At 45.2% G+C, this 25,944-nt stretch overlaps 1 protein-coding gene across 1 annotated transcript in view; it reads left to right on the top strand.

Annotated features, from left to right (window-relative positions):
* CPD (carboxypeptidase D) overlaps positions 1-25,944 on the top strand; it is a 750,705-nt gene that overhangs the window by 48,529 nt on the left and 676,232 nt on the right. Inside the window, exon 2 of the mRNA XM_069615245.1 lies at positions 20,767-21,014. Within this exon, the coding sequence (XP_069471346.1) occupies positions 20,767-21,014 (248 nt within the window). The remainder of the gene's footprint in view (positions 1-20,766; positions 21,015-25,944) is intronic.

Here is a 25,944-nt window from a genome sequence, read left to right as displayed (position 1 = left end):
TTCTAACAATTCGAGAGCTCGGCCATAAACAAACAATACTCAGAGTCTTCATTGAGAAATTCGACTTGTTCGATGTCTGCCGTGTTGATATCTTCCAACATTGGAATGTCTGAGAACAATTCAAGAATACTATGTCGGTTCAGAAGGTATTGCGGGTAAGGGGGCGGACGACATCCAAGAATTAATGCTATAGTATGTTTATTTCGGTTTTTTGTTATTGTTTTGGAGGAAGCTTTTTTTTCCTGTACCATGGGGGAAAGTGTAATCTTGTGTTGCGGCGGCCACAGGGTTTGTAGCAGTTTAGCTATTTCCGCGTCATGTAAAGACGGGAGTGCAGATGTACATTCAACTGCTAGGTTTTTAAGACCCGAAAAAGTAACCATAGGTTTGGAGGCCGGGCGCACATTAGTTACGTACGCAGAATCCACTGGACATAAAGAGGGCGCTTGGAATAACGGGAGAGAAGAAAACCTGCTCATATAAGCATCAGCTTCTTTTCTAATCTCTTGTCTCCTAGCTGTCAAAATTTGCCTGTTCGTTGTCACACTTGGAAATAGTTTTGTTTGCATTGGTAGCAAGAGCAGGGCTCAGTTTGTTTTGCTTTTCAGCAGGTCCAGCCGGAATCTTGGACGCTACCTGTTCAACCTCAACAAAAGTTGGTTTTAGATTTTAGGGATTCTGTGCTGTTTTTCAAATTTTTGTGATTATGAACCGCTTGTACCAGGTTGTCTAATGGTGCGTAAGGTATAGCAAAACCAGAGAGATTTTTTTGAAAGGCTAATTTTAATTGCCGCTGTTGGTTCAATTGAACATATTTTTTTGTTACATCGGAAGAAGCCATCTGGGTGGTGTTAGAAGGGAGAGTGAGCGTTTTTATAAATTGCTTTGAACCCGCTGTCGAGCTCATCTTACTTGTTATAATGTTTTTGGATTTTATCTCACTTAAGGGGGTCACTTTTGGTCTCACCACAGGAGGTCTTTTACGAAATATTGTGTATGCTTCCTGTGTAGTCAAAATAGGCTCACTCGTAGAGACACCGGCACAATTTTCATTGCCAAGTATGTTTTCGGTAATGATTTGGCCGATAAAAGGCAGGGTGCACGGTACATCAGCGTTTTCCACAGTAATGGGAGACACTTGACACCATGCATTTGGAATAGGGATTAGTTTATCCACAGGAACTGACAGCCAATTTGTAAAGGAAGTATTTGTGGCAATAGAAGTGGAAACAACCCTTAAAGTGGAGACTTTTATAGGAGATAAGCATTTATCAACCATCATCGTCACACTCGGCATCGGCTCCCTCAAATGCCTTTCTTTGTGAGCACCAGTCAATACTTGTTTTGCCTGCCAAGCCAACACCGATATTAATTGGGTACTTTGACTGTCCAATTTTGTGTTTAATGTGTTAAACAATTGGGTGATAGTTTGCAAAGTGAGGTTCATGGCTTCCAAGGTAAGTTCGACCACTTTCGGTATATTTTGGGGGTTACACACTTTCCGATTGAAATGCACTTCCGTGGAGTGGGGGCCAGAAAAGAGGAGGTCATTTTAGATTGTGAAAGATCGACATTGGTGAACAATTTAGGAGAAAATGACAAATTTTCAAATGTTTCTTGAATCGCAAAATATGATTCTGCCGAGGGCAAATCAATGACTACTACTTCATCAGAAGCTGTAGGTAACACAGAACTAAAATCCTGGGACGCTTCAATCATGGCGACCATAGAGTCACCTCTCAGTACTGTACTGTCAGATAAGGAAACATTCATTGAGGTAAGCTAGCTGACCTTGGTTTTAATGGTTGAATTTGAAAGGGTCTGACTGGTAACCACTGCACTTTTGCAGGCTCGTTGTTTAACTACGCAGTCAGGATAAAAGAACCGTATGTCACTCGTGGAGGGATTTTTTTTTAACCAGGTTCGTTACACAGTGAATATCTTGCTTTTTTGTTTTCAGGCAAGGCTTTGGTTTAGTGGAGAGACCCACTTGACAAGGAGTGGATGCACAAGGAATGGATTTTGTTTATCGTTAGACATTGGGATTTCACAGTGTAAATGTGGCATCCCAGTCCACAAAGTATACAAATTTTGTTTCATTGCAATATATAAAACACTGTAATATAACACACAAACGTCTGAGGCAACGCCGATAAATGGCTAACACCCACACACTTTTCTTATCAAATGCTCAAAACTTGTCACCTCATTGAATTTACCTAGAGTTTAACAAGATAAGAGGCCCGCTCGGCCCGCAACGCCATGGCAAAACGGCTAAGCGGGACATTCCGGGGCTTCCACGGGTGCACGCGTGAGCACAATTATATAGGCACGTCTCCAAATTAGCGTGAGCAATGCCTAAACAAGTAAAGAAGAGATTTATAAGCCTCATACTGAGTTAATACAGACATTTATAAGTCCTTTTGGAGTGATTCTTCACCTTATGGATATTGAAGTGCTCGCTTCAAATAAAATGCTGGAAACAACGTCGACGAGTCCACAGAAGACTGAAGAGCGAACCACGGCTAAGCAGGACTTTCCGGGGCTTCCATGGGTGCGCGCGCGAGCACAATTATACAGGCACGCCTCCAAAATAGCGTGAGCAATGCCTTATGGATATTGAAGTGCTTGCTTCAAATAAAATGCTGGAAACGACGTCGACGAGTCCACAGAAGACTGAACAGCGAACCGCGGCTAAGCGGGACTTTCCGGGGCTTCCACGAGTGCGCGTGGAGGTTAAATACGTATTAGTATAGCCACAAGGGTCCTGAAAAGATTTTTGTCCATCCAGGGGCCCTTGCTGTACTTTGTTTATTCCTGTAGTGATGGGTGTTGAAGGGGAGTGATGGTTCAGGCGTGTACGACGTGTCTTTTGCCCAACCTGGGGCTGTATTTGAGAATTGGTGATGGTGTCCCAGGCCTGTTGTAAATCCTAGTGGTGTGACTCATCAGATTGGGTCTGTATCAGTGATGCTCCCTTCATATGCTGGCACCTAGGTTTTAGGGGTTCCTTGAACGGGATCTTATTCTTCAAAGTGCAGAGTCTTTGGTATGGGATCCCACAGGTCGGCTGGTAGCACTAAGTGTCCCACTGAAGTGTGGGACTGTTACTGAAGCCTCATTGCTGGATCAAAACATCATTTCAGCCGAGTATTGGCCCCTGCCACTGAAATCTGCATGGGAGTGCCAAGAGTTATGAAGCGGAACCTGCATTTGATTGCCAGTCGGTTAAGGGCATGGAGTGCTAGAGTGATTTCCTCCCATCTTTCCAGTCTCCAAAGGAGCCTGTTTTGTACTCTTTGTAGACCGTTCAGGATGTAGTCTTTGTGGCTTATGTAAAGGCTGTTTCTGTTGTCTTGGGACTACTAGTGTGGTTAATTCCCGGGCTTCTTGTGAGACATCTGGTCTTGTATGGTATGATGTGATCAAGGGATCTTTGGTTAAAAAAGCAACTTCTGACCATTGCTTTCAGATGTGGTTTGAAGCTGAGGTACTTAACCACGTGAAATCCGAGGTTTTTGACTGTCAATCAGTTGCCACGTTCCCATTTCTTCCAGATAAGAATCTTCTGTAGCATAAAAAAGAAAATCTTTGCCGGCAAGGGAATTGGGAAACAAATGAGTGGGTTTTACTTAATTTTGCTAGAAAATGGATAATTGCATTTTTCTAAACAGTTGTAACTTTAGAATTGTGATGGATTTTTTTTTCCCCACACCATTATTCTGATTTTCATGTAACTTTATTTAGGATATTTTAGGACCATTTTCCTTTTGACCATAGTGGATTGGAAGTAGTCTAAAGCTATCATAAACATATATACACTTTCACTTGATATGTTTTCAGCTAGCACAGGTACAACTTACTCGTATGTCCCGTCCCCTTTCCTCCATACTTGTGGGATATTCTGTCCTTCGGGACAGGACTGCAGCACTTTTTGATAGCATCAAAAGAAAAGACTGCCCTTTTTTTAAATTTTTACTTGGGGCCAGCATGTGTGGGTTTACTTTGCTTTTTTCTTTTCTTCCTGCTTTGTCCTTAATTACTCTTCCTGCCGCAGTCGGTTCTTTGCTCTGCCAGACAATAAGGGTTTTGCCTCGTGTTCTTCCTGTGGACATTACTACACAGCTGCAAACCCTCACAATTGTTGCCTTGAGTGTCTCAGCCCAGACCAGCGGTGGAATTCGTGTTTCTACTGTGACTCCCTCTTGGCACGTGCACTCTAAAATAGGCACGTTAGGTGGGAGGAATTATTTCACAGTGTTCCTCCACCTTGTCTTCAGAATTTCATTGCCAAAAAAAAAAACTCCTGGTAAGTACCTTTTTAGGGCAGCTCGTCTGGGTGACTCCTTCTCGGGGGCATCCGGTTTTGAGGGGGCTCAGACTAACTGTAGCGTTACCAGGGCTTGCCCTGATGTGCCTCATTCGAAGCCTAAACTGGATACCGGAGCGCGCTAAGTGGTTCCTCTGCAGGGGGCTACACGTATCAGGGCTACTCCTGAGGGTCCCTGCAAAGGGGCTAAAACTTCCAGCAAGGCAGAGGATCCCCGTCCTGGGACTAATATGACCGGATTAACCTTGTGAGTTTCCCCTCAAACGGGCTTAACATTGTACCGGCAAGCCTCGAGTGCGCAGGTCAGACAAACGTCCAAAGTCCTTATCCACCGGCTCTGCTGAGAAGTGCTTCAGATACGATTTTGAGGTGGCATTATTTTACTCCCTTTTTTTTTTTTAAACTTTAAGAGTAAATGCAATTTCAAGAGTAAAAATGACTTTTTTTCTCCTTTGCAAGAGTAAAATGTATGTGACCAGCCGACGTGTGCAAAAACTGTATGGAAATCATGACCATGCGGCAGCTTTCTGCACTGTGACAGAATACACCTTTCATTATTTCTTTAAGGTCTGGCCATTTGATCTCCTGTATATATTTAAATGTTGAAAACACAAAACCTAGCCAATTGCATAGTAAAGCAAACATGAATTGTTTTGAGGTTCGATAGCAAAATTGTCTTATGATGTTTAATGAAAGTCCTCTTTCCTGGAGCTAGTACTACCTAATGGTATGCCAATGTTATGATTCAACATTGTAGAGAGGCAAGGACTCCATGCTAAATTCTACGCCAAATCTCATTGTCCTATTGTTATTTATAAAGTGCTTTTGGCAAAGCACTGTACATAGAACATATTTCACAATTCTCACCAAATCTAAGTTGGTACTCATTTATCTACCTCCAAAGGATGAAAGGCAGAGTTGGCCTTGTTGGGATTTTAACCTGCAACCTACAGATCATGCACAGATTGCTGCAAGGAGCACTCAACTGGCTGAGCTATCTTATTGGCTAACGACCTTCAGCAGTCGTTAATCTGAGTCTCGACTGAAGTTTAAAAACCACAGTGCCTAGATAGAGGACAAACCATGTATGAAGCGATATATAAAGTTAAATACCTGTCTGCATTATCGTAGGGACAGGTTTGCTGAGTTTCTATTTCAATGACAAATGTAACTTTCATTTATTTGTTTTTGAACAGTGCTTGCCCTTCCTGGAGAGTCAGGTTTGGGATTTTGTAATTGTAGTCTTGAAGATTTGAGAGGCTAGAGCACCTGAGATTGGTGTTAATGACAATCACTCACCCTTGAGAAAAGACTCTACTGCCACTGACCATTTTATAGTAATGTACCCCATTGACTGCAAGGTTGAATGGATGTAAACTAGACCATGCGCGCTCATAATTTAATTTACACTCGAATTATAAAAACGGTGTGTAAAATAAGTGTAAAAATGATCTGCCTCCGCATGATTATGCACACAGGACAGGAACTCTGAAAAATACAATTGTGCAATACTGGTTTGCTTTCACTGGCAAAGCATAATTTGTTACAAAAGATTAATTCTCAATTGCAACTTAGTGTTCCATCTTATTTATTGTACAATCCTAAAATGCTAGGAAAATAAATATGCACAGTGCTTGTTTGCTCCATGAGCATTTATACACAACACAGCAGAAGGTGAACGGAAAGAAACAATGCCTTTTATCACGGTGTGCAGTTTCTTTTTTTGAAAGGCTTCAGAGAAATATATTCTGGTTCAGAAGCTTTTCTCCATGACTTGCAATTAAATCCATGACGAGTAACCTGACCTTTGCACTGCCCTGTGCTCTAAACTTGTGCGTAAATGTACACAGGAAGGTAATAAAGCTGACCTATTTACAAGATTTTCATGCCTTAAAAGGCCTGGTACGACCCTTATCTAGAGGCCTGTGCTGAGAATCCCTCAAAAAGGACTAAACCATTGCTTGAAGCTGCCGTCAAAGCGGTCAAAACGACTATGACCTCTAAGAATTCTGTGATGCAGGTCACCTTAGAAGGACTAAAAATGGCGGCTCAGCCAGCGTCACCTGTGTCCACCATTTTGTCTGGCCCTTCGGGGTCAGCCATTTTGTCTGCACCACTAATGTAGGTATGGATGCCAGCATCTGGGGGCTCCAAATCCTTTTCATACAAATTCGCTGTATACTCAGAGGATCGCTGCTTCCTACATCAGCTCCGCTACACTAGACTATGTGGATCTAGACTTGGGAGGTCCTTCTTGGAAACCAGTCTCAACAGAGTTGTGGTTTCCTCGCTATGGCCAAGACCATCTTTAGAGCAAGCTTTCTTTTGCCGTTTCCAAAACCTAATGCACTCTGTTCCAATAAAGGCATACTTTGAGGACCTCTTCAGGGAAATTGTTCCCAAGCCTCAGGAGTCTCCACCTCCACCACCTCCTCCAGCGGAAGCTCTGCATTTTCCGCCACTTCGTCCACTGGAGTGAGTCTCTGCTCCCCGCTCTTTACCACCTAATGACGATGTCACCAAAATGTTGACGCCAAATTGGCTTGATGAGGGTGACAATCCTCTGTCTTGATCGGGTCTTGAATATTATGGAATTCTTGTGTCAGTCATTTAGGTCGACATTAATGATAGCCTTGGAGGAGTGGAAGGGGGCCATAAGGGCCTCCCACCAGGTACCACGATTTATGGCCAAAGATGAAAAAGGAGAGCGAACAGAGACCATATGGGGATCCATAGGCCTGGAGAGGGAATGACAGAGGATGTCGGTAAGGGTCTGTCTGGTGGAAGGCCTGGGTTGGAGACCAGGATGTCTTTTGAGCTTCTTCCTGCCAGGCTTAGTGAGAGGTATAGGATAGTCGATAGACAAGCAGTTAGAGAAGATAGGTGAGACGGAGAGCACCATAGAGGGTGCAAAGGGGGGTTGAGAGGAAAGGGGCTGGGGGGCCCAAGCAGGGAGGGGTGGTAACGCTGGGAAGCAGGCAGGCAGGGGGGACACTAGGAGGGGACATGGAGGGAGGAGGGACGCACAGAGGACAGAACATCAGATGCAATGTATAGACCAGTCTCTCACCAAAGGAACCTAGAAGTAAAGAGTGAACACAGCAGGAATGCAGGCAATGCAATGTAAGCCAACAACCATGGAGAACAAAACGTCAAGAACAGTACACAAAAGATATGGGCACGGTGCTTAGAAGAGGAGAGGGAAAGGGGCTACGGGGAATACATGGAGCGCAGCAGCAGAGGGAAGGGGGGTGCGCTCAGCTGAGTAGAGAGCGCACACGGCCTAAAATGTACAGGGGTGCATGCGGCCTAGCGCTGTGAGGGAACGCACGCAGCCTAAGTTGTGTGGCCCAAGTAAGAGGGAGCGCACGCGGCCTAAGGTGCGAGGGAGCGCAAGTAAGCAGGGGTGGTGTGAGAACCTGTTGCGGAGGAAAAACCAACGAGTGAGAAGGGGCACCGGGTCAGGGGGTTGAGTGGAGTGTTGCAAGCTAAATCTCCCTGCACCTTCTTATCTGGCGGCCACAGACAGGAGGGTGGGGCCGTCCGAACTCGCTGTCTACGCCGCTACCCCATCGCCGCCTAACACCTGCGTCGCTCAACACCCAGCCTTGTCCTGCGAGGGCTTTGCAGCAGAGTGTCCGTACCTCTGTTCTTGATGATTTCAAGACCGGCTTGTCAGATGCCAGTCATAGCTCAGGATTTATTAGAATCCGCGCCACATCACGTGGATACTTCTGCTCGAGGGCTTATGCTGGGGGGTGGACGTTACTCGGCAGGTGTGGTTGCACGCAACCAAATTTACAAAAGAGTTTCAGGAGATGCTGCTTGACCTTCCTTTCGAAGGTAAATACCTTTTCCACAGTTAGCAAAGACCAAGGCAAGTTCTTTAACAGCAGATTCTTCATCTGTCCTGTCAAATCAGCCTGCTGCAAAGTCCTCTTGCATCTAAAGTCTGATTACCAATCTAGGTCCTATTCTGGTTTTCGAGGTTTCCAAGATCGCAAAATGCATCAGCTGGACCGTTCCCCCCCCCCCCCCCCAGCGGCCCTAGGATGAACCTCCAAAAACCAGGAGGCTGTTTTTTCTCCCAGACAGCATCCTGTACCCCTGGGACCAGTGCTCCCTCCTCTGACAAAAATACCAAATGTTGTGGAATGGTTCCATATGGTGGGGGGGACGCATCTCTGTACACCTTGATGCCTGTCCAACAATCACCATGGGTGCTGTTGGTAGCCCATTTGGAATTCTGCCTTACCCTGGTGCCGATCCCTCCATCCCGTCCTCCCCTGCAACAGACAGGGTCTCCATCTCTCCACGCCGAGGTTCAGAAGCTTCTGGACATGAGGGCGATGGAGGAAGTCCTTCCATCGGAAAAGTGTGGGTTGCTATTCCCACATTTTTACAGTGCCAAAATTCAACCACGCTGGTCTGCGCACTATTTTAGACCTGTCTCACTTCAATCTGCACATCCCCCACAAGAAAGATTCAAGATGATCACGCTGTCGCAAATTCGATCCTCCCTTGTAATGAACGATTGATTGGAACTATGTGATGGATCTTCAAGATGCATACCCCTCATGTATCCATATGGCCCGAGTGCTGCAAATACCTTTGTTTTTTGGTATGGGGTGAACACTTGAAGTACCAAGCTCCTCCTTTCGAGCTCAGCTAAGCGCCAAGAGTTTTCACGAAGATGATGGATGTGATTGCGGCATTTCTCAGGCTTTGAGAACTTCAAATCTATCCATATTTGAATGACTGGCTCTTTCGGTGTCACTGTCCTCATACAGCAGCTTCACATATGCACCTACTACTCCAGCTGACATCGAGGCAGGTGTTGTCCTTGAACTTCCAAAAATTGTCAAGGACCTGATCCGTCTTCGGTTTTCGATGGAACACAGTCAATGCCAGGGTTTTTCTAACCAGTGATGGAATATGAGACCTATCGGACACATGCTCTTTTTCTCAATTCCACCCACATGTCTGCGTGGTGGTTTCAGAGGCTTCTCGGCTTTATGCCCTTCCCTTGATATAAATGACTTGTATCATAACACGCCTGTACACAAGTGTTTCTAGGCACAAATCCATCATGGTCTGTTAAAACTAAGGAGGTTGTAGAACTCCTCCCTAATCTTCACAGCCCCAATGTGGCCAGCCAGGTTCTAGTTTCCAGAGTTGAGGTCACATCCCTCCCCCACAATCAGCTTAGCCTGGTTCCTGAGGTCGGGTCCCTAGCTCAGTTGGTCCGAGGATAATATGCGCATCATCCAAGCAGCGCACAAACCCTCCACACTGACTTCATACAGGAACAAATGGCTCAGATTATGTCACTGGTGTCTGGACAAGCAGGATCCTCTCCAGTCTTTGACTGTGTCCTGTCCTTCATTTCAGACCTTGCCTCTACCGGCATACATACACTCATGCGGAACTTGTCTGCTATTGGGGCTTACCTCAACACAGACTCTTGCTATTTTACCCTTGCAAATCGGGTAATAAAAAGTCCCATTGCTGGTCTTTTGCATCTTATTCCACTTGTCGGAGCAACGCAGGCGAAATGGGACCTCATTGTGGTTCTCGGTGCCCTTTGAGCCCATGGCAACAAAGCATTTAAAGATTCCTACCTGAAAAATTGTTTTTATGGTCCCCATTGCGTCCGCTAAAAGAATAGGGGAACTATAGGCTCTCTGTAGAGGAACATTTTCTTATGTTCCATATAACGACAAGCTAGTGTTTGCATGCAGCCTTCCTTCCTGCAGAAAATTGTCTCAGATTTTCACATTAACCATTCAATTTCCTTACCAGTGTTCTTCCCAGAATCGGCATCGGATGCAGAGCGGGTGCAACACAGCCTTGATGTTAGGAGAGTGCTCAAATTCTATCTGAATAGAACTAAAGACTTCAGGATCTCCTCACATCTGTGGTAACGTTTGGAAATCCTAATGGGACACAGGCCTCTAAAGCCTCCATTTCCTGCTGGATAACCGCCAGCATTTTGGAAGCTTACGCAGTACAGGGACTGCAGGCCCCAAGGGCAAACCTGCTCACCTTGTGGGAGGCAAAGCTGCAGCTTTCCAGAAGTATGTGCCTTGGGAAACCATCACTAAGTTGGCCACCTGGGCGTCTCACTCAGCGTTTTGTAAAGACTATAGTCTTGACCTCCGTTCACGAGCGGATGCTCAGTTTGGTTAAGCTGTTCTTGGGAACCTCTTCAAGTAGGGAGATTTTCCATCCACCCAGTTCTATATATCAGTGCTTGTGAATCTTCCACAAGACTGGAGGAAAGGGGAAGGGACGTAGGAGTAAAACAAAGTTACTCACCGTAGTGACTAACGTACCCATAGTCCCCTTTACTGCATATGCCCACCCACCTTCCCCGCTGAAAAGTTCCCCACTATTGCTAAAATGTCTACCAACCTTGACGATAGAAAAGGACTGAAGGGTGATGTGCTGGGTGGGAATCGGGAAGGCGGGGCTAAAACCACAAGCGCTGGCCCTGCGTAAAAATTAAAGATGTCTTTTCTTCTGATGCTAAACAAGTGCTTCGGTACCTTTCCGAATGACGGAATATCCCTCCAGTATGGAGGAAAGTGGGACTATGGTCTAGGAGTACGATAGCCACTACGGTGAATAACTTTTGTTTTTTCTCATTGCACCAGAACTAAAACCTGCATAAATCTTGTTGTGCCCGTGTAAGCAACAAAGTATATCTTTGGGGATATTTCACTAGCACCATAACTAGCTCATATTGGCTAATTGGGTAGCAACACATATAAAAACAATGTTTGCGAAATGGTGGTGCCAGGTCTTCCAATTTTAGCAATGGCGCATTTTTGCTCTTGTGTGGTCACCAGTGCTAAAATCCGAACCTTGCATTCTTTTCAAAACAAATATTCTGCCCATCCTCACACACTCCAAATAACTCTGCAAAATAGCATTAAAAAAGCAAATACATTTTACAAATATAATACATCTCTGAAACACGAAAAACGCATTTGCTGTACTCTGTGTAAGCATCAAAATCCCTCCAGCGAAACTAAATCTGCTGCATCAAAAACAACAACCTGCAAAAACATAGAACATGGTAGTGAAAATCAGAGTCCCTTCTTCCCACCACACTCGCAAAGAAATAACATGCAAATAAAATAAGATAAACCAGCCAAAAGCATCACTCCGTTCAATCCTTGCTAAAAAATGCTGAATTAGCCTTAAAACTCCAGATATCAGGCTGCGGCTGGAGATTCAATGCTTTACAAAGCTCAAACCAAAATCCTCCCCACCTCCCTTAGAACATAATAGCAGCTTGTGTGTGGAGGCTTGAGGCCCGGCAGCATCCCACAAACGTATCGATTTCCATCTGCCTGAGAATTATAAATGAATGATTCCATTGATGACCTGCGGGCCATCAGAGTCAATAGGTTTCTATTGTGGGAATGTGTTTTTCTTGATAGAACGGGCTATATTATGATTACAAATTTTAATAAATAAAATGTAAATAGTGATGGAGGATTACTTCCCAAACCTAAATATTTAGAATAGGCCAACTTAGACTTGTGTTATTTTGCTAGTCTGCGTTTGTCAATAGGCTATTATACTGCACAAAATCACTACAACAGTAATTTGAGTATGGCTAGGCTTGTCTGCGAAGTGGCGTCCTGTGCCTCAGCCAGGGATATTCAGACCTTAGTCTTCTGGAGAAAAGAAAAAACAAAGGGAAGATAAGACGATGAGAAAGCAGGAAATAAATGCTACAAAGAAAGGGAGGAAGGGAAGCCCTGGGGAAAATGTTGCAATACCCTGCTTGCTTGCCAGTCCCATGTGATCCAGAAGATCCTTAATGTTGTGACAATTGGGTTGTGTATCGTAGACAGACTTTGAGGATTTTAAATTGGTCCACAATATAATTTTGAATGCATGAGTTGATTTGAGAGCATGCTTGTGCAACCCTGGACATTCTGTGGCTTATTTGCCTAGGCGACTTGTTGTAACCCAGGTCAAATTCCAGAAAGTAAATTCTCGTACTGATAAGCCTGAGCCTACAGTGGCATAGTCCACATTAGATTTTCTATAAAGTTGAATGTTTTTGATAACGGAAAGCAAGTGAATAGTGTGGTAAAAACTATGGTAATATCAAAAAAGCAATTGTTGATGTCAAAATGTTTGTGCCATGGCATGCCTGACTTTGTTTTAGGCAACGGTGAGATAGTGTGGTGTCTTACTCTGTAGAAGAAACTCAAAGTATAGTAATACATACCCATCTATAATGGGAAAATATACCCCGATCTCCCTATGGAGGATGTGTTTAATAGACTATATGAAAGGTGGATGTACACTGCCACTGCATGCACACATTTGGCCCTTCTCTCCCTAGGTACAGTCTGGTACCCTTTTGTGTTAAATGTTTGGGAGTCTGTCTTTGGCTCAGGGTTAGTCATGCTTTTAAACTTTCCAGAACACTAGGTTGTCACTGTTAGCCTTGCTATGCTGAAACTATGCACAAGGGAACAGGAAAACGCACATCTCTGCACTTGCTCCATGGGCCACGAACAGCCGGGTTCTAAAGAGAAAATCTTGGGGAGAATACAGGCACTTCTAAATGAGGAGTGTTTTGATCTGTAGCTCCTCTGGGAGCAATGCCCAGGCTTCCTGGGAGTTCTCGAGGGATTTGGTACTGAACTGTTTGTTATAAATGGTGTCCGAAGCAGTATTCCTTTGGACTGAAGCCGGTCTCATCTGGGACTTAATTTGTGTAACACATCCTTTTCCACCCTTCTCAACCTGGGCTGTAGTTACACCGTCCAGCAGGGATCTAGAATATGCTCATCGGCTTACATTTGCGTTGTGGCCCTTTTCTTATATTTACTTGCCACCATAATTAATAAAACTGAACAATTCTAGGCCGACTCTAGAAGGGAATATAATAAATCTTATAACCTACCATCGGAACAGGACTCGATTTGTACTAGCCACTGGCTAGTGATGATAGACTTGCCGAGTAAGAAATGGTGCGCTGTGAGCAGGTGGAGAACTAAGGGGGCAATTGACTTTTCATGCCTGGCTAGTAACGAGTATTGTGGCCATTAGAATTTTAACTAAAACCATTGCATACTGTGCTATACTTCTCATATTGTCCTCATGACCTGTAATCGAGGGTTTGAGCGTTCCCACTGGCTTTATTTTTTAAATTGCACTTAAAAACGTCCTAATGATCAAGTAAGCTCAGGATCTATGCCCAGCAGGGTGTAGAGAACCACACCTCCCGGGTTAGAAATTGCGAGTCAATGAGCACCTGTGTGTCGGGCATTACCCAATAGACAGGAGCTAGGGAACCGGGAGGGAGTACACAGCACACTGAAAATTTAACTTTTACATGAAAAGCACAATTTAACATTTTTCACATTTATGTATGGGCCATTGTATTTCATTGTATTCTAATTTATTTACATTATCGCATGCTCCAAGGTAATGTCACATATTCATATTTGTGAGGCACCAGTTGTCCTGGGGAGGCAGTTGTAGCTCCTAATAACTGTTGGTTTAAGCTAATCGGAATTTACTAGGGAAGAATTAAGAGCTAAAGGGCTTCCAGCAATTTCGAACGCTACAATTCTCAAAGTTGCATTTTATAGTATTTACAACAGGTGCTTTCTTCTGCTGTGGGCATAAAATGATCCTGTATACAAAATGAGCTTATGTGAGAATCCTGGTCTGAGCGGCCCTGAAAGGCAAAACAGAAAACACTGGCAAGCTTGTTGTACGGGAGGTATGTGGCAATCAAAAGTGCTGCACAGCGCTTGTAACTGGGCACATGTAGAGGGAACAGAGACTGGAGCCTTCCCAACTACCTCCACTAGGTAGGATTGGCTCTGGCGCACACCCTGGTAGGCCTCCTGCCCCAGCTTGAGGGGTCGCCATCCCCCTTGACAGGGTCAGGTCTTCGACCCTATCACATAGTTCGTATCCATCATGCAGAGTATAGCCTGCCGCTGGCCTGCGCTACCTTACGGAGGAAGTATATTTGTCAGGCTGTGCCAGTTTCCCATTTTTTGTTGTTGTAGGGATCACTGCTGGTTTAATAGTAGTGTGGGGCTGAGTAGGAGTTCATTCGCTACTCATCCCTGCAAAGCAGTGTTCATTGTATCAAAGTTTCCTATACCATCAGCTTTGCCCCTGGTTCATGTCTTCACTAGGAATTGCAGGAGCGGGGTGTGATCTAGCCTTCTAAACATTGATGTCAGTTTTCGCGGCAAGGCAATTTAGTGGTCTGTAGGATATTTTTTTTTTCCTCTCCATGACTGCTGCTCATAATGTTAGTCAACCGTATGCCAAGGTAGTGCTAATCTTTAGCCTGTAGACGTTTTTCAACGTCCAACCTAATGGTTTAATTTTTGGGTTTGTCACACCATTCACATAATGGCTAACTTAGTTATGGTTATGAACATTTCTGGGTGATCCTAAATGCGGAGTACCTGTTCACTAGACTCTGCAATGCTACTGGGGTGTGCTCCATTAGAACTACTTCCTCAGCATAGGGGGAAGAATGGGATGACTCTTGTCCCCAACGAAGGTGCATCTAAAGGAGTCTGCAATCAAGTTGTCCGAAATCATTGATGTAAAGTAAGAACATCAAGGGGACCTGAATGCATCTGCAATGCTACGAAGAGAATGCAAATAGTGTCTCCCCCTCCTAATACTACATCGAACACAACTTTCTTGGTTAAAATTGAGCTTCTTTATGAAGTACAGAAATCCTATATGGCTTTTAATACTTCCCAAAATGTGTATTTGTCCACACGATCAAAAGCTGTGGACAAATCCAGGAAGAATAATCCCAGCAAACCGTGACTGTTTCTAATGTATTTGTCACATAGCAGTGACAGATTCAAGGATTGCTCAATAGTTCCCACCCCACTTGGGAAATCATCTTACACTACAGAAGGTATACTGGTGGATGCACAACGTTCTCCTTAGAGCATTAGTAGAAACGTCCTCTTTACTTTTAATAGGTAAGCCATATTGATTTAATTAGCCTAAAATATGAGGAATAATGTCTGGCGCAATTGTTCCCTTCGCCCAGGAAGTTGTATTTTCCATGTGAGGAATACAACTCTAAATAATAAAGCCGATAAAGGCACCCCAAATATTGGGTTCTTTTTAGAATTCTATTGGAACCCAGGCTTGCCTAGGCACTCCCTACCTTCTGCCCTCTCAGAATATTGCACACTACAGCAGGTGAAGGTGCTTGGAGTAGAGTAAAAAGCAGGTTCTCATTATACGACTTTTCTTGGATTATCTAACATATGCTTGATCACTTCAGACGTCTTTATCATTCCAATCTCATCTGCTGCTGCCATATTTGCTGTAATGTGGGTTTGATCAGCTTTATTCGCTACATCGTGTGATATTATTTGCCCCTTTTATGTTACACCTATTCTTTTTGTTGTGCCATTTCCATTTCAGAGACCTGTAACTTAATTCATTTCAATGAAATTGCAAGCTATAACACCCCTGAGTTCCTCTCGATGCGAGTTGTCCATGCTGGAAATGTGAAAGACTGGCAGTAATTCCTATGGAAGGAGTCGGGTGTCCTGATTTCTTTAAGAGTAATTGTATTGAAATTACCTGCATAGTGTACCCAATCCACATCCCTATATTTTTTTTCAATTTTTTTTTTTTACTCCAAGCCCGCTGTATTCCAGCAGATAATTTTAACTTGTGTATTATCAGAAGACAAGGATATAGACCTATCTGGATAACTTGGATTGCCAGTTTGATCCGTACATCTCTCTACTCAAATTTATTGAGCCCTCTAATGGGAAAAACCTATTAGAATTGGCTAGTTGCAAAGTACCTGGCATAGGAGTTCGCAATAGGGATGTAACGGTATAACGGTATACCGTTAAAGATACCATGAACAACTTAATTGAACAATAATAACCGTCACATTGTTTATACCGTTCATACCATAAAGTGTGCTTTTCAATCTGATTTGGACAGGCTGCAGTAAGAAAGTGCTGCGCAGTCTTGGTCTTGCACTGTTGGATGTGCCGTCTGCCAAGTAGTTTCAGTTGGAGCAGTTTTTAATGCCATTTCATAAACCACACGTGCCTCGCACAAAATCAATATGTTAGCAATAGGAAGAATAGATACAGTGCCAAGAAGGAAAAGGGTCTACTTTGGGTTGGCGGCTTTGGGGTTTATATATTTATAATGGATAATGTTCTCTAAACATATGGCAATCGGGTATTTCTCAGGTTCTATCATTGAATTTACATATAATAAGTCACACTGCGAAATTCACTCATCTGTGGGTATTCTCTGCTGCCATACCAAAGGGTAACATGTCCGTGATTACTGAACACCTTTTGGCCCGCAAGTAAACTAAAGGCTGTAACGTAAAGAGAGTGTGTGTGCGTGTGTGTGTGTGTGTGTGTGTGTGTATATGCGCACAAGCGTATACTACCATCAGCCTCCATTGATCGGTGGCATGCAGGTTATCAAGATGGCAACATGTTCATCTTCACCAGTAGCCAGTGGGGGAGCATAAAGCCTAAATGACCACTTAAGAAAAGCTATTCAGTTTGCTTTGCCAGTTGCAGCAGGCCACTCCTCCTCTCCACACGTGTGTTTGGTGGAAGCAAGACATTTCAGTGGAAAGTATGTTGAAAAGCCCAATTCTGGCCCTGGGTGCCTGGTTCTTTTTTGTGGTGATAAATCTGTCAATTTATGACCTTTTAGAAAATATTTGTTAAGATTAGTTAACTCCACCTGCTATACTGCGATAACCATGATATACCGTCATCTGGCAAGAAGGTGATTGTACCGTCATAAAACTAATACCGTGACACCCCTAGTTCGCAAAGCTAGTCTGTTCTTCCTGTACACCAATGGTGTTTAGGAAGTGACCCTACTGACATACTAGCCCTCGTCCTGATTTCCAGCTAGGTAAATTCATCTAGTTTATGTTGCAATCTGCGGGTATGCATATCCTAATAGTAGAGGGCTTACTCCCTTATGTCTAGACCAAGACTGAGTCAGTAAGGGGATAAGACGTTCAATATTTCAGCAACCATGTCAGGATTATCAGAAGTCAACACAATGCAATCTCTGCTCCACCCATCATGAAGTCAAGGGCTCTATCCCCAATCGCCTCTCAGTCAGTGCAAGCTTTTCCTTCTGAGTGTAGGTGTATTTTCCTTTGACTGCTGGTCTAGTGGGTGAATATTTGGAAGAACAACTACTAAGAAGGTATGGGGTGGGTAGCAATGTGGGATAGCCAGTCTTCAGGCACAGTCTTTCCTTTTACTTCGCAGACTGATCTATTTGTCTGGTTGTTACAGGGAATGACGTTCTTTACACTGTCGGTAAATGTTTATCCATGGCTTTAGGAAGCGGTTCCATTGCCAGTGGGCTTAGTGGACTCCTTGGGTCATTAATCCTGAGGTAAATTTGAAACCTGGGAACTCCTGCAACCCCTAACAGAAGCTTGAAGTTGCAAGCTTGCTTACCATTCGATGCCTTGATACTTTTCCCCAGACGTAATAGTGTTATTTGTGTTCTTCTTTGGTGTGTTTTTTTTTCCCCAGGAGTCCTAATGTTTGCCAAAATCATTTCCATTTTAACTAGCTGCTCCAAACCCCCTACCCACTCATAAACTCAACCCAAGTTAAAATTCTATCTATAAATGGCCCTTGTGCGCTTTCCCCAATGGAAGTACTTTACATGAAATGGGCTCTAAAAGGGGCTTACAAAGTGGGAGCTCGCTTTAGTCTGGGGCTGGCGTTCTCTTGTTGGGTCTACCCGATGATATTTTTTGGCCACAATCTTAATCTTCGGGGGGGGGGGGAGCGGGTATAATACTACTCTGAGGTGGCAGGAGGCACTTGCCCTCTGAAGCTTGAACCTGATCTTTTCTAGCCACTGGTAACGATTCTGAGTTGTGTAAATCTTCAATAGTTGCAGCCAGTTTGCCTTCAGTAATGGAACTGCTCTGTTTAAGGAAATAATTAATCAACCCTAAGTGAATAGGAACAAGCTCCATCTTTGTGTGGACTTCCCTAAGCGCTGCACATTTTGCCTTGCTTTAAAGTGTCCAACTTGGGTCAGACTGCATCAGCCTATACGGTGGACGACGTGCACTAGAAGTATACCTTATTTTTCACCCACGGGGTGGGGGCCTGGAGGACTATCCGGCTTTCTACTACCAGCTTTTGCCTTGATGTACCCACTCTCCCTAAGTTGCATCTTATCTGAAGGATTAACTGGGCAGCGTCACAGGACCATATGATATAAAGGTGAGAGGGAGGAGTCGTCGCCTCTTTCCACCTCCAAACCATAGATAACACACTACCTTTTTTTTCTACCGGTCTTTCTTTTTTTCAGGCACTCTGAGGCTAGTTCATAGGCACCTGTATCGCCAAGGTACATTTCTGACAGCCTTATAAAGAGCACCTGGGACCTCCCCTTGACTTTTGTGTTTGTCTCAAATGCTACAGGTTTACGTTTTTTTTGGTTGCGTTACTTGAAGGGGCCATGGGGGTCTGAAATAAGCATGGGTGGCTCTGTATAATTTTTTTATTGGCGTGTACAATAGTAGCAGTATGGGAATAGCATCGGTGGTAGCAGTAGCTGATGCTCAGCCGGCGAGAAAGTAGGTATGCATTCATGCATTCATACTTCTGCAGGTTGTCTCCCCTCGGAGCGCCATCAATGGCTTGAAGGATGTTGGTGAGCCAAAGGTGGATAATGCCAAATGGAACTTTGAGACTTAAGCTGCACCCCCTTCTCAGCAGAGGCTGTTTCTGAGCCAACCAAATTCCATTTAATCTTTCTGCCAAAAATGCATTTGTGAACAAAACGCATAGTTTCTGAAGCCAACGTGGCCCAACATAGAAAACAGCATAGAAAAGATGGCATAGGATAGCATGGCATAGCCACATAGCAAAAACATGTTTTACTGTATCGTACCAAATGAAAATATAACCAAGCATAACAGCACATATGTTTTTTGATGTTCTCGCCACAGTTGGTATATGCATCGTATTAATTATTTTAGATCTCGGATGCGATCAAAACAGTGGTAAAAGTTTAATGTAATGTTAGTATTCTTGTATAGCGCCTGACTGCCACCATTGGTGGCCTCGCACGCTTGCCTCTGTAAGATAAAAAGGGGGGTGTAGTTCATTACTGGGACAGTGGGAAAGATAGACACAAAGGGTGCAGGTTGGAAGTACCCAGTTTCCAAGTGCCAATCTGCTTTCTATGGGTTTGATGGAGAAACCTGGGAGTATGTAATCAATAAGGAAGAGCCCAAGAGCTGATAGATTGTAGTGCTTTTGGTATTGTTAGCCGCTGATGTGGTAGAGTGAGACGGGGCTAAAGAGGAGAGCTTAGTCTAGTCATTGCTTGATTAGTGTTGATTTGCTATTGTGTGTGTGTGGGTTAGTGTAAGATTGTAGGAGATCTTAGAGAGGAGTTAGTTGGGGTGGGGGCAGGAGTAGGCCTTAAAAGGCAAAGCAACCAGCCCCCCTGGATTCCTATTCCTGGCCATTGGCAGACGAGTCCCAGCCCCCACACACCCTTCCCTCCTCTCCTTAACTCAGTGGAAGGGCAGCTTAAAATGAGAGTACCACATTCACCCATTTCACCTTGACAAAACATGTCATCAGTGGTCCACCGCTTGGTACAGATATTAATTGGTTTAGTTTTCTAAATGATAAAATGAAGCGTGTCTGTTTGGTGGCTCTCTGTTTCTCTACTACTGCAGTCACTTGTTGAATCTGACTTTTTATTGGCCTTGTCTGTGCCTGTTTCTTTTTTCGTACCATGGTACAGCAGGGTTCGAAATTGCTTGGAGCTATTTAGCTCCTGGCTATAGATTAGAAGAGCCTGGTTGACTTGGCTGCAACAGCTACCAGGAGCTACATTTAGCACACCAGGCCAACTGGTGCCATATACACATGACCGCGACATTAAATCTGTAATTGAGTGTTTGGACACATCTTGAACATATTTAAAGCCTAACTGGTCATATGTAATTGACAAAGTTACTGTTTGCATGTTACAAACGGGAGTTAAATTGGCAGAACGCTATAGAACAGCTCCTTGTGACTGAGCGGTGCCAAACGCACAGAATCTGCTTTCAGCTACTGCTAGTCAAATCCTTATTTCGATCCCTGTATATAACAGGTAAGAGCTGCCCTTTTTGTTTCTTGTCCTAAGTTGTTCTCCCATTCCACCCATCAGTTTCGTTTTGCTTCTCTATAATGACCCACCCCACAATAAGACATTATCTTAGAATAAATGTATTTTTCTGATTGTGATTGGCTAGCCCGATTCCTTGTCTTGATGATTATGATCTGTGCGTTTGTGTTCTTATTTTAGTTAATTTTAATTTTTGGATTGTCATAAGTGATTAAAACTGTTGGTCATTCTTCTAGATTTCTGCTTTCTGGGAACCTGCACGGTGGCTCTGTGGTGGCTAGTTACCCTTTTGATGACACTTCTACACACAAACAGTCAGGAGCCTACAGCAAATCACCAGATGACAAAGTCTTCAGGTACCTAGCACGTGCCTATGCTGAAAAAAATCCAGTTATGAGCACTGGCCACCCGAACTGTCCATTAGACCCAGACGAGACCTTTAAAGATGGCATCACCAATGGGGCCGAGTGGTACGATGTTTCAGGTACGTTCAATTGCTCACCGAAAACTTTGTGGAAATGATTAATTCATGGGAGAACGGATTGGCAAGTATTCACTGGGTAATACTTTGATCTTAATGTTTGCATGAATAGAGATGACTGTTGGAATTCATCCATTGATATTCACACGTTAAATGTATACAATATATACTTGGAGAAATATTTGACTATGCAGTGGTTGTAACCCTTTTTTTTTTTGTGAGGGTGGGTCAAGCTCTGTGTATTTTTTTTCAATCCACACAAATGTGTGTTTGAAAACTATGAACTTGACGTTATTTTCCCCGCATGACACAGATTCAAACTAGCTATAGGTAACTCTATTGGTCTCCCTGGGCGCCAACTTGTGGACAAATGTACCCATTTCTAACATGTCCTAAGTTCCCAGTCTTTGTGAATGTGACTTCCTATTCCAGTCTGTGAATGGATAACTAGGGGTGCAAACTGATGGTCTCGTTCTGAAAGGTGAAGTGCTTCCCTGTACCTAGGACCACTTCTAGTTACAGAACTCTCCTGCTTGGCTTTGTTACACGTTTTACAATAATCCCCCATAGCTTCGACTGGCTGCCAGTATGTAGTGGGGAAGACCTGTTTAAGGGAAGCACTTTGCCAGATATGTGCTCATTTTTTTTTTTTTTTTCTAAAGAATTCCAGTTGGTGACCCCATTAAGTGGCTTATGAGAGTAAAGATATTATCGCCATCACCTAGGATTTGCCAGAACACTAGAAAAATGTACATATCAGCTGCCGGAGCAGATTATTCGCATGCTCTTTATATGCTACAAGTTATGGAACAGTACAGAATGATTGCTTTTTCCCCCCTTGTAGAGCAGGCCAGAACATGCTCCCCAACTACCCATGTGAAAGGGCCCTCCTGTCTGTGAGGATACCTTAAGAAAAAGACTAGAACCATATTACACAATGGGTGGTGGATGGAGGACGTGAAGTACTCTGGTCTGCTGTAAGGGAGGCCAATCGGGTGAGGGCAGGGGTGTTTCCTTTGTTCAAGTATATAATAACTTGAAACATATAGTTCAAAAAGAGGCTAATGGCCATCTCCGGTAGTTGAACTATGGACTGTGCTGGTAGGCTGGCAATACCTAGGAGAAGGTTATAAAAAATAGAGAACACTCCCGACAGCTACACTCAATTGCTTCCTATCCCATGAACCTCCAATGGCTGAACCTGTAGCGAGTTGGGAATAAGACTCAAATGAGGGCTGGCCTTAGTTCTATGTGCATGCTCTGGGTGTGCAGTGTAGTGCCTTCAGCCTAGCAGCCTTCTAGTTCTTGATTTTTATAAAGCTTTATCAGGATGATTAGGGCATGTGAAAAATAATTATAGGTACAGTTTAGGGGCCCAGTGGGACAATATTTGAGGACTGATACGCCTTTGACATTTATGAGATGAAATTGATGAAACCAGATATCCGGTTATAATTTAGAGAAACATGTAGTCAGTTATGCCATAATTGATCTAAAAAATGTTCAAGGATCCTGGATAATGCCAAGGAACAAATCTTAGTTGAAGAATAGGGGAAAGATCTTTTCGACATAAACAGACTATTGCTAATAAAATATGAACCGCCACCTGTTTCACTAGTGTCAGTGGCATTTTCAGAGGAAGCCACATTTGGTCGGAACAAAAAATACTCTACATGGATAAAATACTTTTCCCGGTTGGCACAATAATTGCTCCAAGCCACAGATGGCTTAAGGGTTTTTATTGAAATGGTAATGTGCACTAGGGCTGTCCGTCTTCTCGATACCAGCTTAGTAGCTGCTCCCTCCCCATCACTGCTCTTGCTCCCTTCCCGTCGCCAGCTCCTATGCTGGTATGCTGACAAATCTAGGAGAGGGTAAAAACACCCCCATCTGCTACACCGGCTTGCTTCCTATCCATGACTGCCTCACCCTGATTTTCTCCTAGGGCCCTCCCAACTTCCCTGCCTTCCCAACCTCCTCTCTGACCCACCCAGCCCCCTCCTCTGCCCTGCCCCCTCCTCCCACCTAGTTACTTTCACTTCACTGTTGCTCCTACGTCCTGTCCCCTTTCCTCCATAATTATGGGACATCTCTCCGTCCTGTGGGACGGGACCGGAGCACTTTGTAAAAAGCATCCAAAAATGTTTCCAAAAATGTGTCCTTCCTCTCTTTCTTGCGCGGGGCCCGGCACGCGGCCGTAACCCCGCCCACCTTGGCTCTGCCCCACGCATCGCCCATCGGTCCTTTTTCTCCGCTTGTTTGGGACTGGAAGCACTTGCATCCTCAGAAGATCTTCTTCCCTTTTTTCCTCTCTGGCTCTCACTAGAGATCGTGTGCTGGTCCTTTCTATGTCGTTCAAACTAGATTTTACAGATAATGATTGTACCAGAGTTTTCTCCAAGGGTCTCCGTAAGGGGCCTGTAGATACCGGAGTGCGCTCCGAGGCCCCTCCTGTGGGGGCTGTTTGTAGACCCAGTTGTACTGAGTCGTGGGGTACCAGAGCTCGCTCTGAGGCTGTTCTGTCGGCTTCCCTCAAAAATAAGACCCGGATGATGCCTTGGGTGGGCTTACTGTTACCGAACGGATGTCCGAGGCTCGTGCAGATAAGGCTGTTACCGGACCTGGGTCCGAGTTCCCCCGTTCAGAGGCTAAAGCTACCAACAGTTCTGAGAGGCCCGACAAGGCCTTGTCGGTGAAAGCTGTTTCTCACCGTTCCCGCTCTTGCGGTGACACCAGACCTGTTGAGGGGGCAAAGAAGCAAAGTTCTTCTTTTACCGGCAGTGCCGAGGTCCTTCCTTCGAAGGCTAATTTGGCGGTTGGTATGTCACAAAAACATTCCAGGCCCCACAGTACCGGCTCTCCCGAGGTCCCTTATGTTAAGGCTAAGGTTAAGACCCCTGATCCATCGACGGAGACCCCTGCCTCACTTCCTCACGTGCTGCAGTTCCCCTCAGATGATGACAAAATGGCGCCCGTTCCCGCCACAACTGTGGCGGCTATTTTGGGTGCTACCCCTACAACTACGCCATCGGCCTCAGGTGTAGGGCTTAGCCCCTTGGGTGACTATAGAGTACCTTGTGCACATCCTTATCGGCCAGTTTATGACTGGAACGCTTGGATGCCTCTTCTGCACAATGTTTCGCTGCCTGCAGGGTCGGCGCTGTTGATTTATGTGGATACGTCGATGGAGGGGCCTGTGTGGAACCCGTCCCAGTTACTTCCCTGGATTTTGTCCACCTCATGAGAGGCCTCCTCAGGTTCCGAAGCAGTACCCAGAGGAAGCCTTTTTCGGTAAATTTCAAAGGCTTATGCGTACCGACCCCATGAGGGAGTATTTCAAAGGGCTTTTTAGGGAGATATGTCCTCCCGTGCCTCCGGCTCCACCTGTTCCTCCGGTGCCTCCCCCGACTCTTCCACCTTTGTCCCCTGTGGACAAGGCAGTGCCCGATAGGGTTCATCAGGATCCTGATCTGTCGGATGACGCACAAGGCGATCAGGACAGCGAGGACCTTCCCCGCTCTATCGGAGCTTTTCATGACCGGGTACTGGACATGATGAACTTCTTAGCTGTTCCAGTGCCCGAGGCACCCGCTCCGCAGGAGGGCGTGCTTTCTGGGGCGTTCACCCTGTCTCCCTTGGAGCGTACCGGCCTGTTCTTGCAGAAGGATGTTCTGGCCGAGGTCCGCAGAGTCTGGGAAAAGCCACACTCTGGACTTTTTGTCAATAAGAAAATTGATGCTAGATACAGGCTGCATTCTTCGGAAGAGGTGGCCCTGTCATCTTGTCCGCCCCCCTCCTCCACAGTGGTGGCTGCGGCCACTTTACAGTCCAGGCCTGCAGCATCCTCTTCCACGACGGCTACTCGGGTTCTGGGAAAGGAGGACAAACTCCTCAACTCCCTCGGGAGGAAAATCTTTGCCAACTCGGCCTTGCAGCTCAGGCAGGCCATTGCTGAATTGATATTAGCGGGAGCTAACATGCGGATGTGGAAAGGTCTGTTGGAGTTTGAGGAGTTTATCCCGGTCGAGAAGCTGGAAGACTCTAGAGGAGGTCTTTCCGACGCCAGGGTCATGGCCCAGGATCTCCTGGAGGCTGCGGCTCATCACGTAGACCCCTCAGCTCAGGGCCTTATGCTGGGGGTTGATACCTCACGGCAGGCGTGGCTGCATGCAACTAAATTCTCAAAAGAAGTGCAGGACAGGGTGCTGGACCTTCCGTTCGATGGGAAGGAGCTCTTTCATGCTACAACAGATGTAGAGCTCACCAGGACGAAGGATAAAACTCGGACAGCTAAGCCCTTGTCTGGCCTGGTTAAGGCTCCTTTCAAAACCCAGAGGCCGTTGTCACAAAGTCGACCTTCCTCTGGCTTTAGGGGCTTCATCGACCGCAAGTCTCGCAGAGTGGATACCCCTGCGGGGAATAACCGCTGTAGGCAACAACGGACGTGGTTTTTCTCCCGTTCCTCAGCCTCCTCCTCAGGTTCAGGTGGCACCGCCACCGATAAACCTACCAAATGAGGGTTTTTCCGCGGTCGCACAAGACCCTAGTCAGAGGACGCATTGCGTCTCATTGGGAGGCGTGGCAGGACATCACAGAAGACAGATGGGTGTTTTCAGTCGCTCAAGCGGGCTGCCGCTTACCTCTACCCTCTACCCCACCCCTCAACCCTCCTTTTCAGCTGTCAGGCTCGCCCTCCCTCAAAGCTGAGGTTCAGAAACTTCTGGACCTCAGAGCTGTGGAACCCGTTCCCCCTTGGGGAGCGAGGGGAGGGCTTTTACTCCCGGCTGTTTATGGTGCCCAAACCCAACCAGGCTGGCCTGCGCACTTTCCCAGTTCAATCTTTTCCTACCCCAAGAGAAATTCAAGATGATCACGCCCGGCCAGATACGGTCCTCCTTGCAGATGGGCGATTGGCTCAGCGTCGTGGATCTTC

Source organism: Ambystoma mexicanum, chromosome 9 (genome assembly GCF_040938575.1).
Source record: "Ambystoma mexicanum isolate Mex_15411 chromosome 9, UKY_AmexF1_1, whole genome shotgun sequence".
Lineage (NCBI taxonomy): Eukaryota > Metazoa > Chordata > Amphibia > Caudata > Ambystomatidae > Ambystoma > Ambystoma mexicanum.
The sequence above is the reverse complement of the archived record's forward strand: the minus strand, read 5'-3'. Positions and strand labels throughout refer to the sequence as shown.